The sequence below is a fragment of the Falco naumanni genome, chromosome 13, assembly GCF_017639655.2.
Source record: "Falco naumanni isolate bFalNau1 chromosome 13, bFalNau1.pat, whole genome shotgun sequence".
In the NCBI taxonomy this organism is placed as follows: Eukaryota; Metazoa; Chordata; class Aves; order Falconiformes; family Falconidae; genus Falco; species Falco naumanni.
Genome location: NC_054066.1, coordinates 5,483,963 through 5,499,842, shown reverse-complemented (window position 1 = coordinate 5,499,842; position 15,880 = coordinate 5,483,963). Strand labels below are relative to the sequence as shown.

At 38.6% G+C, this 15,880-nt stretch overlaps 1 protein-coding gene across 2 annotated transcripts in view; it reads left to right on the top strand.

The window, feature by feature from the left end:
- Positions 1-3,948: 3,948 nt before the first annotated feature.
- Positions 3,949-15,880, top strand: part of ARHGEF4 (Rho guanine nucleotide exchange factor 4) — a 228,225-nt gene continuing 216,293 nt past the window's right edge. The window contains exon 1 of one of the 2 annotated variants that reach the window (XM_040613912.1): positions 3,949-4,355. In XM_040613912.1, coding sequence (XP_040469846.1) covers positions 4,140-4,355 — 216 coding nt within the window. In that variant the 5' untranslated portion in view covers positions 3,949-4,139. The remainder of the gene's footprint in view (positions 4,356-15,880) is intronic. The other variant, XM_040613914.1, reaches the window with a different exon arrangement.

The window sequence follows — 15,880 nt, the reverse complement described above, 5'->3', positions numbered from 1 at the left end:
AAAGGTATCATTGTAGAATCTGGCAAACAAAGTATAGGATTTAAACAATTCACCCATTGTGTGATGTCAGTTTATGTCATGACCTAACTTAAGAAATCATCTCAGTACTGTTACCAATTTGTCCTTCATAACTGGAACATCTTCTCAACTGCATTATGTCATGTTACCTTATATCTACAAATTCTGTTTGTTACCTCACATTTCAATACATTACCTCTTAGCAGCTTGCCCTTCAAAAATCCTATTCTTCTGAAATTTCTTGGCTTCCTCTGTAACAGTCTCTTGTTAATATAGAGTTGTGATGGTTTTGATGTCAAATATGTTTAATCTCTTAAACACCTCAGACTGTAGCTACTGAATGCTACAGTAATACGGAATGTGTTAACAGGTCAGGGATAGGTAGCCCAAGGATGGTAGCAAAAACACAGGCTTGAAGATTATGAAAGTTATGTTCTGAGCCCAGTTTGCAGAAAGCTTTCTGAAAATATGCTTAAAAACATATGAAAATGAGATGGAGGTGAGGATAATAGTTTTTATTTCTATGTGGTGGTTTGTTTTTTTTTTTTCTTTTGGGGTTTATTTTTGAAGGGGTGGTTTGATCTAAACTCTTGGGATGGGGAAGCATAGTCCTGTCTAGGGCTCTTGTAAGCAGCTGTTCTTCAGGCTGGGCAGAACTGAGTAGAGAACTGTGTATGACCTGCCAGGAGCTTACATGCATTCCCCTGAAGTGTAACATGCTTCTGCTATGAATGATTTTTAATTTAAAACAGCAAAACAAAAAACTTGGACCCATTCTTCTACATTATGCTTTGTGCTGAAGAAGCTGTGGGGATTGCATGGTAATCATATCTGACAAGAAAAGCTGTTTCCAAATATGTATCAAGAGTCCAATACAAAAATTGGACTTGTGACTACAGGCTGTGGATGGGAAATTACCTATCACAGTGGGGTGCTAAAATCAGTTCTTCATAATTACATTGATTTCTCATAAAGTTTTAACAAAAAGTTACTATTTGGGTAATTTGTTTCATCTCAAGACTTTGAAGCCATTTCAGATACTGGACTTTATCAAGATAAAACAAAACCAGTATCTGGATGCTTCATGCAGTCTGCTTTTTAATTCACTTTATAAAAATCATTCTGATTTTGTTTCAAGTTGAAATTCTTGAAAAGGTGTTGTAGGTAAAAGAGCTAGTCTGCTCAGAGCTAGAAAATGGGGCTAGAGAAGTGATATTATCACTGTTTGGGGCAACAGGAAATTATTAGGAGTAAAGAGACTTTGTACTTTTTTAAAAGATGGTGAAAATTTGGAAGGAATTCAGGACATACGACTACTTAAAGGCTTTAGGTAGTTTTCATTCTGTAGTGTGCATATTCAAGAGAACCCTAATGCTCTAGGGCTGCTGTTTGAATTCCAAAACAGGCAGTTCTACAGCTCAGTCATAAAAGCTCTCTCCCTGGAAAAGTGAGGGAAGACATCTAACCACATATGAGGGAATACTGAAACACCTTTACCTGCATGAAGGTTTTAAAGCTGAAGATTGTGTATGGTATGATAGTGCAGGGCTAGATTCTTTTGATGTAAATCCCAGTGCATCCTCTTAGCACTGATCTGGAGGAGTTTAAAACGACCTGCAGCAAAGTGTACAAACTCCAGATCAGGGAACTTTAAGACTTGGTCCAAATCTATATGACTTATTTTCCTAAAATTGCTGAGACTGGCTATCATGGCTTCTGACTATCTGAAGGGTATAAGTGGATCTTATTTTAACTATCACTTCATTTGCAGTACCCAGGACCAGGAAACAGCTTAGGCAGACCTGTCTTCATTGGTTCATATGTTGTTATTCACATGATAAATGGCAGGGATCAGAGAAGTCATATTACGGTTAAAAATATCTCATGTAGAAATTCCTTAGTCGTCAAAGAATTGGGAGGCAATGGAAAGATGGAAATATGACTTTGTCAGTATGTGGAAACATTATGTTCTTCCAGGAGCAGACTAAGAGAAGGTATCTTGGTAACAATATATGCAGTTTTTAATCTGCATCTACTCTTGTAATTTTCTCAGCTGACAGTGTTCTACTAGTTTATAAGCTAGCTCAATCATTTGCTTCTTGACATGTCTTTGGTTTGACTTCTTCCCTGTCATTATCTATATCAAGTGTTCTTTAACTGTATTTAAAATTTCCAGCAATGGTGATACAGGCTTTTGGCATGGCCACAATTATTTTCAAATAAAGATAGTAGGCCACACACCTCTAGGAAGAAGAGAGCAGGCAAGAGTTGTGAAACTTTCCTCTGCATGAACTTGTCTGCTTTCATACTCAGGCCTAAGGAGTGCTAGCTTGCCCCTGTGCAGAGAAGGCTACCACACAAAGGCTATGGCAGCTGCCTGCTGACATTTGAAGCTCCACAAGCAGTATTTTAATCAGCTGCAGGTGGGAAAAGGTAGGGATTGCTGCTGAGTGTTACTCAAAAGCTGTGCTATGTCAGAGTAAGAATGTGGGAATTTTAGGCACATGTTGTTGGCAGCAGAGGGATATGGCTAGGAGGAGTGAACACTGGGATGCTGTCCAGCTCCTTTGCAAGTGCTAGAGCCAGCTTGCCTTCAACATCTGTACTGAGGATTGCCTGCAGGAATAGAAACGGTGTTCTGCATTATTACAGCAAGCTATCACAGGAAGGTTTGGCTCTGTAGTTCATTGTATTTTCTCTTTCTCAAATTTGTGTGAACATGAAAAGAGAGGGAAACAGTGGCAGCTGTATCCATCAGAGGAATCAGGTGAGCCAAACACCTTGCAAAATATATCAGACAAAAGAAATGTTAGGTTTTCTGCATTTCTTTTGCTGTTTCTTATGGACAGACTGTATACGGGTGTGTAGCAGCTTTGTTTTTACCTTTTGTATTCTGAAACACCCATTGTAACAATACAGTATGTAACTCACAGGTAGTCCTGTGAAAGTCATTGAGATTAGGTCAAGATGTTATTAATATGATTGAAGATCATAAAATCAGATGTTAAGCATTTAGTGAATAACTGCCATGTCTGATGCTTAAGAGTGGTCCGAGACAATGAAATCTTTGTGTTAGATCCCCCGTATGTTAAAAATGGCGATGTTTCAAGGTGCCGGCCCTCTTGATTAGTTTTTCAGCAAACCACAGTTATCTCTTCCTAGACTTGAATATCCCCCTGTAGTAAGGGAAATAGTTTGAAGCAAGCATAACTTTCTGCATGAAGTTACCAGTACAGTTAATCCTATTAATTAAAATGATGTATTTCAGTTGTTGATGCTGTTGAATTTTCATAATTGATACAATTAAACCTAAACCTTTAGATCTTTTCTAACTGTCACTAAGAGTAGGCTAAAAGTCTTTAAAATTGTTCTTAACATACAAATTTGAGCTGTCACAAGGGACAGATGAGTTGCTTAATGTTTAGCTAAAAAATTAGTTAATCTCTTGCATATTTTCTTCATATTTTGGCCTATGGAAAGGCTGTTTGTTATTTCAGAATATCTTGGCTGTAGTCCATCTGCAAGACCTCATTTATTCTTTTGAAATTTGTAGCCTTCACAAGCTTGGCATCTGCGATATCACAGACAATGAATTATTGTGGCTAGAAGTCTCTGGAATTATAGAAACCCTCCTCCGTAAGAACATAATTTTTTTTTACAGAATTGGGATTTGTTCTGAGGAAGCACAGTTGGCAAAAAAAAAAAAAAAATTCAAAGATAACAGATTTTTCATCTTTTTTTCACCCTCGGAATGAACAAGGGAGTACTGATGCTGAAGAGTTGCTCTTTAAGTAAATGGAATCTTTCTCTTCTCTCTTGGCAACGGCAGGAGTATTCTTGTGCTGTATGACAAGGCTAGCTGGTGCTATATTTATCTTGTAGCTGTACACACATTTGCAAGAGGTCACTCAATAAGAGAAAGGCAAAGAGCCAATGCAGTTTAAAGAAAGTTTGTTCTACCATAGTTTTAATATTTTGGGTTGGCTTAAAGACAGGGCCGCATACTTCTGGAGGACTGGGGAATAGCATTACTGATACGAAATAAAAACTTTCCTGAGTTGTCTCTGGAAAGATTAGGGTTTTGTGGAGAAGCAGGGGGGGTGAGGGTGTAAGTTTTCAAAATGGAGTTCAATAGATGTTTGGGTGCATCAGCAGAAGAGGAAAAAGGAAGACAAGAGGGTGGGGAAGATGATATTAATAATGCTGGCAGTAGTGTGGTCCATGAACAGCCGGATTTGGCACAAATGTACCTTACTTCTTTGTCTGAAAGACATATGAAAGCAAAATTCACTCTGACAGCATACCTGACATACTGGCTGTTGCTGAAACTCTGCAAGGTAAGAAATTTTAGTACAAATATGTGAGATTTTTATTTAACTTATGTGCTTAAAAGGCAAATTGATTAAAGTCTTTGCTGAAGCATTTGATAATTCATTAATATATACAATTAATTACCTTCATGGTTTATTACTAGAGGGAGCGTTATAAATATTGACACTGTACTCAGAAACAGGTGATCCAACTTGTAGAGGCTGCTAATTCAGTACTTTACAAAGCAATGCACTAATAATTGCCAAACAGTTTATTTCTATATACTGTTTACATAGTGGCATGGGATTTGAAATTATTTTAGGTTAATTTCTAGGTGAAATTTATTGTACTGCTTTTCATTGGTTTACATTCATCTTGTGTGTTGGATAAGCAACAGAATGTATTTTAGTCCTGAAAACATGCACATTATAAAAGTAAGGAATTGGGAACATTTTTGCCAAATATAATGGGGAATCAGTTTTAGCCTGTGGTGGGACCTACTTTAAATGTGATCTGGGCACACCTAATTAAAATATTTTTACTTGATGTGTTACTGGATAGGGAAGAAACAAGGCTTTGGACCATGTATAAATGCTATATGTAGTTTATTCCATTTCACCTTGCAGAAAGCTGCTTTAATATTCAGATCCAAGCAAGGAAACATTCAGTCCTACAGAAGTGATAGGTTTAAGGTTTTTGATTTGAGCCGAGAACACTGAGACATCTGAGCTTATAAGACTGGTGTTTTTACGATAACAATGCTATATTAGTAAATGTAGAATGTGTAATATGTCTTCCTTTGTATTACTGCATTCAAGCTTTACACTCGTAGGCATTTAGTTGATGGGCAGATCACCAGATAGATAAAAAAAAAAACGTCAAAGCAACGTTTTCTGGCTGTTTCTACTTCTGAAGTTTAAGACAGATAGGAAATACATGATGGTGAAGGAGTGGAGACCACCGGTGTTGGGCCAGGTGGTGTCTCAGCAGCAACAAGCCCTCTCCTACAGGTACCTCTACATGTGTGGCCGTTTTGTGGCAGCACCTACATAGTTTTTTTGCTAGCATAGCTATGCAAAACTGTAACATAAAAATGTAAACTGATCAGTACCAACAATTTCATCTGTTAGATTGCTGGATTGCTTTGTTTCCATATATATTCCATATTTATAGTGCCTTTGGTTTTGTGGAAGTAGAGTTTATCAGGTGCTGCTGATTCCTTGCGTTAGGGGGCAGACACAGACACTTTCTTTCATATTACTTTTCCCTGTAATTTTTCTGCTTACTTGCTGCAGGGATCTTTTGTGAGGTTGACTGAAAGGGGTAGAAATCCATACAGCTACATGGGGGAAGTAAATAACCTTAGGGCAGGTGTCAGAGCCATCATGTGAGGCAGAGTGCTGGGGCAACACACTTCCTGCTGGTTTTGCAGAGTGCTGATCCAGGGTGGGAAAGGTTTCACCTTGTCTGGTTCCTAATCGGTTCAGTTGGTTTTATTGTGGTTTGACCTCTTTGCAGCCGTTGAAGCTGTACGTTTTAAGAGCCATACTTGTGTTACAGAATGATCCAGAGCTACTGCTTTGGTAGTAGTTGGTCTGGGTGTGTGCAGCAGCTTCAATACCTTGGACTCACTACTAATGCATAGAATTTTTGTGCATTAATCATGATGTGTGCAGGAAACATTGAGTGGCATGCACACAATGGTCTTGTGTGCGCCTTACCATAAATGGTTGTTTTTAAACCTGACAAGGAGCAAACAAAATCTTTGGTGTTGGACTCTTACAAAGAAGCTATGGCTTGATGCAAAGAAAAACATGAAATGTCCCTACCAGGCAGGTATGCAGGAACTTCAGCGCAACATATGTAACAGAGGAGACCTAATGCCCACTTGGCTCCTTCTCCAAGTAAGCCCATACTTCTGTGGGCTCCATGTGGACTAATCTGTGAATTGCACAGTATCATTGAATACTTTGTTTAGGTGCTTATGTCTGGAGTATGCTAGGGTTGCCCCATTTCTGTGTGGATATTATTCCTTAAATGGCAGGAAGAGTTATTACAATACATATGCTAGGAGAGGTGCTTCTGTCTGATTGCATCTGCTTGCATATAGCATTACGTTTGCACAGTGCATATAAGTCCTTTGAGCTGGGAAGGAACAATTCATACTATATGAAAGTAGAGTGAAGAGAGGTAATTCAGTTTCTGTTAATATCACAAATTTCTTCAGAAAGCTTTCTGAGAACCTTACAATGCCCTAGCTAAGCTGAGAGGATAACTAAACCTCTAATTTATTAATGCTTCTTTCTTGCTGAGCTTTCTTAAAGACTGTTCAGATTTGAGCCCCCCTTTTCTTATTTCCTGACACTCTTCCATGACTTAAGTCTCTTCCAAGACCTAATCCATTCAAAAAGTGCTATTTTTTTTTCTCCTTCCCCCTCACAAGAACAAAAGCAGCACAGTGTTGCTTTTTCTTAGGTTCTGCAGCTTGGCAGAACCTAGCAAGTCTGGCCTAGTGGGAGGGGAGGCCAGCAGCATTGAAATGGTGCTGCTGTGGTACAGAGGTACCCTTTGTAACAGCCAATGTACACCTCCTTTACATCAAAATTATTCCAGCTCTTGGCTACAGATAGTTCTTCAGGTGCTTATGACTTGGAAAATATCTGGGGCTCCCTATAACTCCTTACCAGCCCTACCCTGAAAGGGGAAATAGTTATGTAAGTAGGTGGCGTGGAGAGAGCTGTGTAGCCTACTGGTCTTCTGTGGACTACCATCTGGGAAACCTCGCTGATGTGTCCCCAAGGTAGGCTTTAGATTTTAGGGGTCACCACAACTTGTGGGGATGAGACAAAAGACTGAATTTTTCTAAAAGTGCCACATGCCATAGAAGCTATCCTTTCAGCCAGTTCTGCTTTTCAAGTCCCATTGAACATCAGACAGTTGCAAGGAAGGGGTGGTTGGGCACTCATTTATAGATGCCTGTGAACAAGTTAATGCATCTTTGCACAGAAGCAAGAAGCTTTGGCTAAACAGCTTGTCTGTAGATGGAGCTTTTCTATTATATAATATATATTATCCGTATATTATTGAAGTTAGTTGTCTTCTGAAATGGTGAGTTTCTCTTGGGCTAACATGTTTGGCACCCAGTAGCCCTTACTCATAATGAAGCCCCTTGGATCTGTAAGGTTGTTTTCTAAATCTTATAAGGGTAGGTATCCTGCCAGATCTCAGACTTGAGCAGTGCTTCCCTGACATTCTAATGTGTGTTACTATTGCACACAAGTGGACGTCAATTATTTTGTAACTGAGCTTCATATCAAACTGCATGAGAGCACACACAGATTGGTGTCTGATTTCTCACTTGCTAAACACAGTCTTTCCTCATTCTGCTTGTGTTAGTTCTTCCCATCGTAAATAATCTCTTCATTTTTCAGTTCATGGCTGCTTACCTGTGTCATGTCCAAAGATATTTGCTCACAAAGAAGCGAACAGCTTTATAAACTTTAGAAAAGTTTTAGAAACAAAAGGTTAAATTAGTGCAGTCTCCTATGGGCGATCCCTTTTTAATGTGTAAGAATGATTTAAATAAGCTGATTCCTTTCTAGCTTAAGTAAAAGTTAAAACAGAGTTCTGAAACACCTTGAAACAAAAGGTACCCACAGAGGGAGATGGCCATCAAGTTCCATACTGATGTCACACTAACTTTTCAAATAAGACGATAATTAATACATTAAACTTGTGAGAAAGAGAACAGGCAACAAAAAGACCCCCCTCAAAATAAAAGCAGGCTTTAATTCAGATTTCACATAAGTTTAATTGAATTGATCCTCTCTTTCAATAATTTACAATACTTCAGTAATACCCAGTACCTCTGACTATCAAGAACAGTTGGTTAATGCATGTGATTTCCCTGTTACACACTATACTTTAAGTGTTTTCTGTCAGCTCACCTGGTATTCTTTTAACAATCTAAATCCATACATAAGGCAAAATAACGGTGAGGTGGATCTGTTACCTAATTTCTTGTCTGCGTGCATACTTTTTGAGTACTGGGTTCTATGGAGCTTCTGCTGTTGCTGTGTTATGACTTGAACACGACAAACTTGTACATGCTACATAAACCTACCCCAATGGATCCCAAATGAAAGATGAAAGTATTTAAATCACTATCCTATGGTTTAGGGCATAGGAGCTTAATTCTCAGCTATGCAATTGATTTATTACTCTGTATTGATAATCTTACTGTCCTTGGCTCAGCTTATTGCCTGTAAAGGGGATAAAAAATTTGTTGCATTTTTAAAAAAATCTCTTTATATTTACTTCTGAATATAAATATTGTGGGGCTAGATTATCTTTATGTATGTGGCAGTGTAAGGGCAGTCTGAACAGTATGGGATGAATCCCTTTCAAGGGGAAAGAGGAGCCTGGTTCTGTACTGTGAATGAATTTTCTAGGCATTAGTCTGTGATCACAAGGAAGTGTAGAGGTACTGCCTGCCTTCTTTTGCCATCCATTTGAGGGAAAAAAGGGTGCAGAGAGGCCATTTTTAGCCTTTTCTTATCTGATGTTTTCAAAAAGATCTTCATTGAAAGTGTGGTGCCTTTTGGAGATGTCACTTATGTATTCCACATCTTTATTTCTCATTCCTGGGATCTACAGACAACAGGTTGGAAGATCTAAGATGTAAGTGACTTGTTCAGGAGAAGAATATCTCTTTTGGATTCCAAATGACAACCCCAAGAAACTGTCTGGTGAAGGGAGAAAGGGGTTTCAGATACATCTTGTCATCACAATTTTATAGTGGTTAGATACAATTGTTGCCTGCCAAGTGTGCTGTTACTGTGTTTTTAACACTCTCCGTGTATTCTACTGAGAATACTTAACTATCAGAAGTTTGAAGCACCAGAAAGTTGGGTCTGAAAAAAATAATTTGAGGTTCCTATCTCCTTTTTTAGTTTGCTCCCAACATAACACTATGGTCATAGAAAGATTTTGGCAGAGGAGGGAGCTGAACCTTGAGATACAGAGTGTGAGACAGGGGCTTAACCAGTGGACCATCCCCCCTGTCCTGTCTTGGTAGGTGGCAGTTGGAGCAAAAAAAGAAAATACTGCAATGGGAACTGGCTGGCTCCTTTCAGTTATTTTCCAGCTACCTTAACATAAGTATTTGTTGGAAATGGAAAGATATTTTTTTTAGTTATTTGATATGCTTATATGATCTTGCTGTGTCTATAACTCCTCCCTAATAACTTCTGAACATTCCAGCCAATCTCAGCAAAATTTGAGTGAGGTAGACATTACAGAGTTCACATCAGGGAGACAGAAGTAGGTAGGCAGGGAGTGGAAACGGAGACTTGGCTAATACCCCTCCTGAGGAAAGACTCCTGCATATATTTATCCCTTATTAAACATCAGAAACAGTGTAAAATGTTTCCCTTCCCACATTGGAGAACTGCGTATCTGTAGGAAACAGGACTACGTTGGTTCAGCTGCTTGCAGAAATACATGTTTTCTCAATAAAGTGTTGTTTGTTTGGCTGTTAATGGAACTCCACTGAAGCTTACTGTCCTCAGAGTAAAAGCCAAGATTTTTCAAGAAGTGCAACTTGAGACAACTAAAGAGGCATGTTTTTCAGGAAGCCGTAAACATTCCCTCCCCCCTCCCCTTGGAACACTGACTTTTTAAGCTGTCTCAGATGTGTCAGCCAGATCTCAATCTCCATTCACTTATTTGGTCAAAATGGTCAATATTTTTTTTTTTGAGTGAAGTTGCTAGGCTGAACAATCTGATTAGGTACACTGTTAATTTCTAAAACGTCATAAGCTGTTATATAGGGCTTATTTTGTTCAGGGAAAATATTTCTGAATCAGTTTTCCTTTAATTTATGCCTAATTTTTCTGGATTTATTTGGGCCAGAAATATTAAAGCAACCTGTTTTATACTGGAGTAGTACTTACAGTGCTGGGCAGGCCCAAGTGTTGTAGAGAGACAGAGCAATGGAAATAGAAAAGAGTGGAGGGGAAAACTGGAATGTATCAAACCTGACAGTAAGCTTGGTTCAGATTGGTTTCGCATTCTGGGCAGAGATGCAGTTCTTTATGGGCAGTGTAAATCATTTGGCCTGTGCCAGGGAGTTAGGCTTCTGCCTTTCCCCACTCCAAAAGGCCAAGAATTGAAATTTTCCTAGTATCTTTGGTATTTATCAAGCCATCTCCTGGATCTAGCTCTGAGCTACAACCAGTGTGTTCAGAGAGTGCAGGCTGTGAAAGACTGATGTACAGAACAGTTCTGAAACATGGGGAATGATTGCTGGAAAAGCCAGGCACATCCCTTTTTTTTACAACCTCATTCTCTTAAAATTACCACACCTTCTTTTGTGTGGGAGAACATATGTTTGTATTCAGTAGCTACTTTTCTGTGAAACTGTCTTTCTCAGCTATCAAAGTTCCCAGAAAACACCATCAATCAAAGATGTATTCTTTATGTTGTTAATTTGAGGGCAGTTCTTGCAATGAGCCTGCAGAGTTCAGCACCACTGGAGCTCATGAATCAGGGCAGAACTTCCTTGCTAAATTGTGACTTTACGATTAGGTTAAAAAAAATTGACTGAAATCCTGCATGACTAGTAGAGTATATGGGGTGGATTAAGAACCTGTAAATAGATGACTGAGAATAAATTACTACTTCTTGGGCATGCTGGAATACTTGATGCTTTTCCTAGAAAGTTTCTTATTATTATAGACATCTAAGAAGGTGCTGTATTTTTTGTCCTGGTGTTTTCTGATGGAGGAAAAGCAGAGTTGGTGCTGGACAGAAACAAAATCTCTCACCTGATGCTTCGAGTATGGCACTCCAAGTGTGATTATTTACAAAACTGGATGAAAATTGGCAAGTATTGAGGAATTTGTGGTGTTACAGCTGCATCATTAAAGTAAGCCTTGAATAAGATGCTGCCAGATAGCACAATATCTAAATATCTAAATAACCACAAAAATGCTTGGGCAGGGCAATTTTAAAAGTTAGGTAGATCACTCTGCCATTCAGGAACAAGAAGTGAAACAAAATTTGACCTTCCAAATATCAACAAATGCATTTTTTCCACACACTTGACTAACTTATTTGGAAGCTTGCATTTGCACTGAGGAAGAGTGTGTCTTGGTGTGAAAAAGCCATTCTTTGTAGGGCTATCAACCTTCAATTATACTGCCCCAATTCCTGTAAAAAAATATGTAGAATAATATGAATAATTAAAAAAAAGCAAGCTATCACTTTACATTGAGTTTTAACGTATATATTGCATTTTTTCCTTAGTCAAAAGCCGGTTTTGTTCTTTAACTCTCAGCTTTGCTTTTGGATGTCATAAGTGGATTAATCTGTAGATTAGAGAAAATAGCCTAATTTTGATTAGGGTCATTATAAGTGGACTGTCATTTTGATTCTAGCAAAAGAAAATGGTAGGATAAACCTTGGTAGCTCACCTTTTGTGTCCTTATGCAATAGATGAGACTGTAGTGTTGGGGTTTAGAGAACTTCCAGGTAATAAAGGAATCAAGGCAGAATTATTTACCATAGTTCAGATGCAAGCACTGAGCACAGACACAAGTTCACAGGCAGATTTTCAAGAAATGTCTGTCCATGTTTACCTCTCCAAATTTTCCTATCCACACTCTGCCAGCAGATACTGCTTATGCTGCAGGGGCAGCACAGCAGGATGTGAATCTGCCACCCTGAACGTTGTTCTTAATGTCCAGATGTGTTAATGTAAACTGAAGTCTGCATTGCTGTTGTCTTCAGCCATTCCAGTTGACTCTCTGTTAATATGTGAGACCCACTAAGTCAGAGGTCAGCATTGCATCCACTTACATTGTACAGGTGATATTAATCTATCCCTTGGACATCATCTGGAAAACTGGGCTAGTAAATTGTGTTGCAATGTTAGTTACTAAAATCTTACATAATGATTAGTGATGCACTATGGTGACACTGTATGATGCACAAAACTAACAGCATAAATGGTACAGCTTTATTTATAGCTCCTTCTTTATTTTCACCATTTGCTGATAATTATATTTGATGTTATACCCCAGAAAGCAATATAAATGCCCTATATTAATTAAATGAGACTGAATGTAATAGTCTTTGTTACGCTTTTTGTCTCTGTGTTCCTGCAGAACTAAACTGAAAAGAAAGGGGGGAAAAACCTCCTAGTATTTGGAAACATTTTTAAAATATTTCTCTGCTGCCAAAACAGACAGATAGCTTTTGTGCTTAGACAGAAAGTTACGGGGTGGGGCAAGCAGAAGGGATTAATGCTGTCTCCAAATGAATAAGTGGGGTTTTTTGATGATATTTGCTATAATCCTATTGGCAAAATGGACAACCCTAGTACAGTTTGGTAGCCAGTCTCTCCCTGTTGAAAAAAAGACCAGGCCCTTAAGGTGTGGTGAGAAGCACGTGGGTGGTAAACTAGAATGTGGAAGAAATAATATTGTCAGTGCTCAAGAGAAAATAGCTTTTACAGTGTTGGCAATTAAAGTTCTCAAATTGGAATTTTTTCCCTTAAAGTCCCAGCTCCTGGAGGCAAGTGACTGTATAAATGTCTGATTTAAAAAAGCTTTTCAGATGCTATAACTGCACAGGAAAACCGAAATATCAGTTTGCAATGGAAAGTTCTCAAACAATAAATCTTTCATCTTTGGAATTGTCCATCATCTTGCAAGTGTTTTAGAGCTTGGATCAACTTGTTAAAGATGCTGATTATAATGGCTGTGGGACTGACTTTGTTCTTTGCTTATGCCAAATAAAAATTCTAAACAGCATGAGTATAGCAGTGCTCATCTGGGAAGTGCAGGCTTTTATTTCACATCCCATATAAATAACTAGCCAGGATGCCCAGCAAAGAGAGTGTGGGGGGACAGGCATCAGCAAAATGCATTGGAAGCAGACGAAAGCCTCCCCCCCCGCCCCCCCCCCCAAAAAAAAAAAAAAAATAATATTGCATTTATGCTGGTGGAGGCAAGCAAAGACTCCCAGAACAAATCTGCACACAAGACATCCTGGGAACTTCAATGGTCATAAATGGTGGAATGTTTCACATTGTTGAGAAAACCTAGGTTTGCTGCTCTGCTGTGGAGAGGACAGCTGCCTGTTGAATTGCCACTGTTTCTTGCAGCATATCATTGCAATTTAGAAAGCTAAGAGCTTGAGTAGCTTTTTGTTAGAGCGGTGAGGATGGCAACACGTGGTAGCAATAATTAAAAAAAAGTGATCTGTGTGATCTCATGGTATTTCCAGTCTTACTGAAACTAAGACTCTGCATACATCTTTGTTTTCATGGACATGTGCTCTTTTTCATCCTGTTTACTTCCAAATATCTGTTAGCCCTAAGAGAATGACACCTCTGACTTCACTGTCTTTTGTTCAGAAAACCTGTGCAAGAGTGATGGGGTTTTGTGTTGGGGGCCAATAACAGGGATCCCCAGGGGAACAACAGCCTGGCTGGAAACAATGTTTGTACAAACCCTGACTTCCAGAAATCTGTGCTGTGGGTCAATGTATGTCCCAACAACACTATCTTACTGTGTCTGCTAAACCAGCTTCACGCTTCTAACATAGTAGATCTCATCCTTTCCAGACTGAGAAATGTGTGCAACCCTGTGTGAAGACACTGAATATCTGTGTTCACTCCTGTTTCTGCTTGAACCTCCCAATATGGCCTTGGATAAACTGCCTCATCTCTGCATCAGTTCTTCATCTTGTGGGAATACTTGCTTATTTCCACCAGGAAGTACACAGATATTTGGAAGAATGAGCCTATGTGCCTCGTATAGCAAGTCTCCAATTTGGGAAGTGACCTGTAGCTATCACTACATTACAGACAAATACGTACAAAAGGAGAAGGCCTGCTTGTTAGCAGGAAAGAACTGAAATGTGACATCTGCAATTTGTAAGTTAAAAGCATCTAAAATGAAAGAAACATTTGAGTTTTCAGATTGATTTTAGAGATGTGTGATAAAAAAAAATGGTAGGACGTTGTGGAGAAGCTTTTGCAACTGTTTTTGGCTTTTAAGTGTGGGGTTTTTTTGGTGGTACTCATGCTTTGAGTAGTTCCAACCCCTAACTGCTTGTTTATTAATCCATTTCTTCCCCCCAAGCACGTACTTCTAGCAACACAACTTTTAGTGGGAAGCACAATGAAACAAGTCAAGGAGTGGACATGTCTGAAAACCTAATCTCTTCCACTTGCCCCAGTTAATTTTCACTTCCATGGAAGTGCCATATTTCAGAGTACAGTCACATGCTTGCACAGAAACAGGCATGAATGTTGGTCAGCTGGAATTTCCTTAAACTGTTATTGCCACAAGAGCATGGGACTGTACCACATTCTCATTAGCTGTCAAAGTCTTCCTGAGGAAACCAAACCTACCTAGGTGAGGTCAGGACCTGTGTTGTAATATATATACCAAACATGGAAAGATTCAGGGAAGACTTAAATTATCAGGAAGAAATCATTGTTTCAGTAGGTCAGAGGAGAAGCCTCAGTGACTCATGGTTATTTACATGTTATGTTCCATTTATCACTTTGCTATTCCTTGAGAAACAGATGGAGCGGGTTATCATCAGATGAAAAAGAAAAGGTTAGAGACAGGAACTATTTTTCCTTGCTGGTTCTTCAGGTTAAGTGCAAAACTCAAAAAGTGAATATGCAATGGTTTATAGACATAGAAGTGTGCAGAATCCAAAATCTGTTTTTCTAGAGTCTTATAACTTCATTTGTTTTCAAATATGCAATCCTTGATAATGTGAAATTGTTTAGAAGAAGTTAGTAGTGGTTTTTTATTTTGTTTTTATTTTCAGAATATCAGAGTGAGGTTTTTGTAAGCTAAATTTTGAAATGGCTTAATACTGCCACTACAAAAATAGTAATTCCATGTAAAAAAAGGGGAAGTTACATAAAGAAAGAGGCTTCCAATTAGAACAAGTTAAAAATTAGTATGGAGAAGAGTGGATAGTGTTGAAGGATGTTCTAGAACAAGTTTCAGGAAGTGTCATTGTTCAAGGATAAACTGATTTTGCTTTAAATTAAACCCTATTTATTGAAACAGAACTTCAGAAATTATGTATAGTAACAGATGGTTCACTCTCCCTTCTTGTCATCTTTACAAAAGTGCTTTGCAGTTTACCTTAAAGCTCCCCAGGCCTGCAAGTTTTTGGTTTTAAGATGGAGGGTTTGAGTGTGTTAAAAATAAATGCTAAAACTGAGGAGAAGTACCCCACTGACAAGAATGTGCACTCATCCTGAGAAGCAGTGGGGCACTTGCTGTTGGAAAGATTCAAAGCTGCCATAACTTATGGTAAATAACAAAGGGCTATGTATATAGCAGACTAATAAATCACGTTATGGAATCTGTGAGTTTAAACCTGGAATTACTTCCACTGTCAGGACGATGACTTGCCTTTAAAATATAAAGCAGCTTTTCATTTGGCCTTGAAAAATCTTTAAGAATGTGGCGTTATTATTACTTAAGGTAAGCTTTTTGGGCTGGAGGGATTT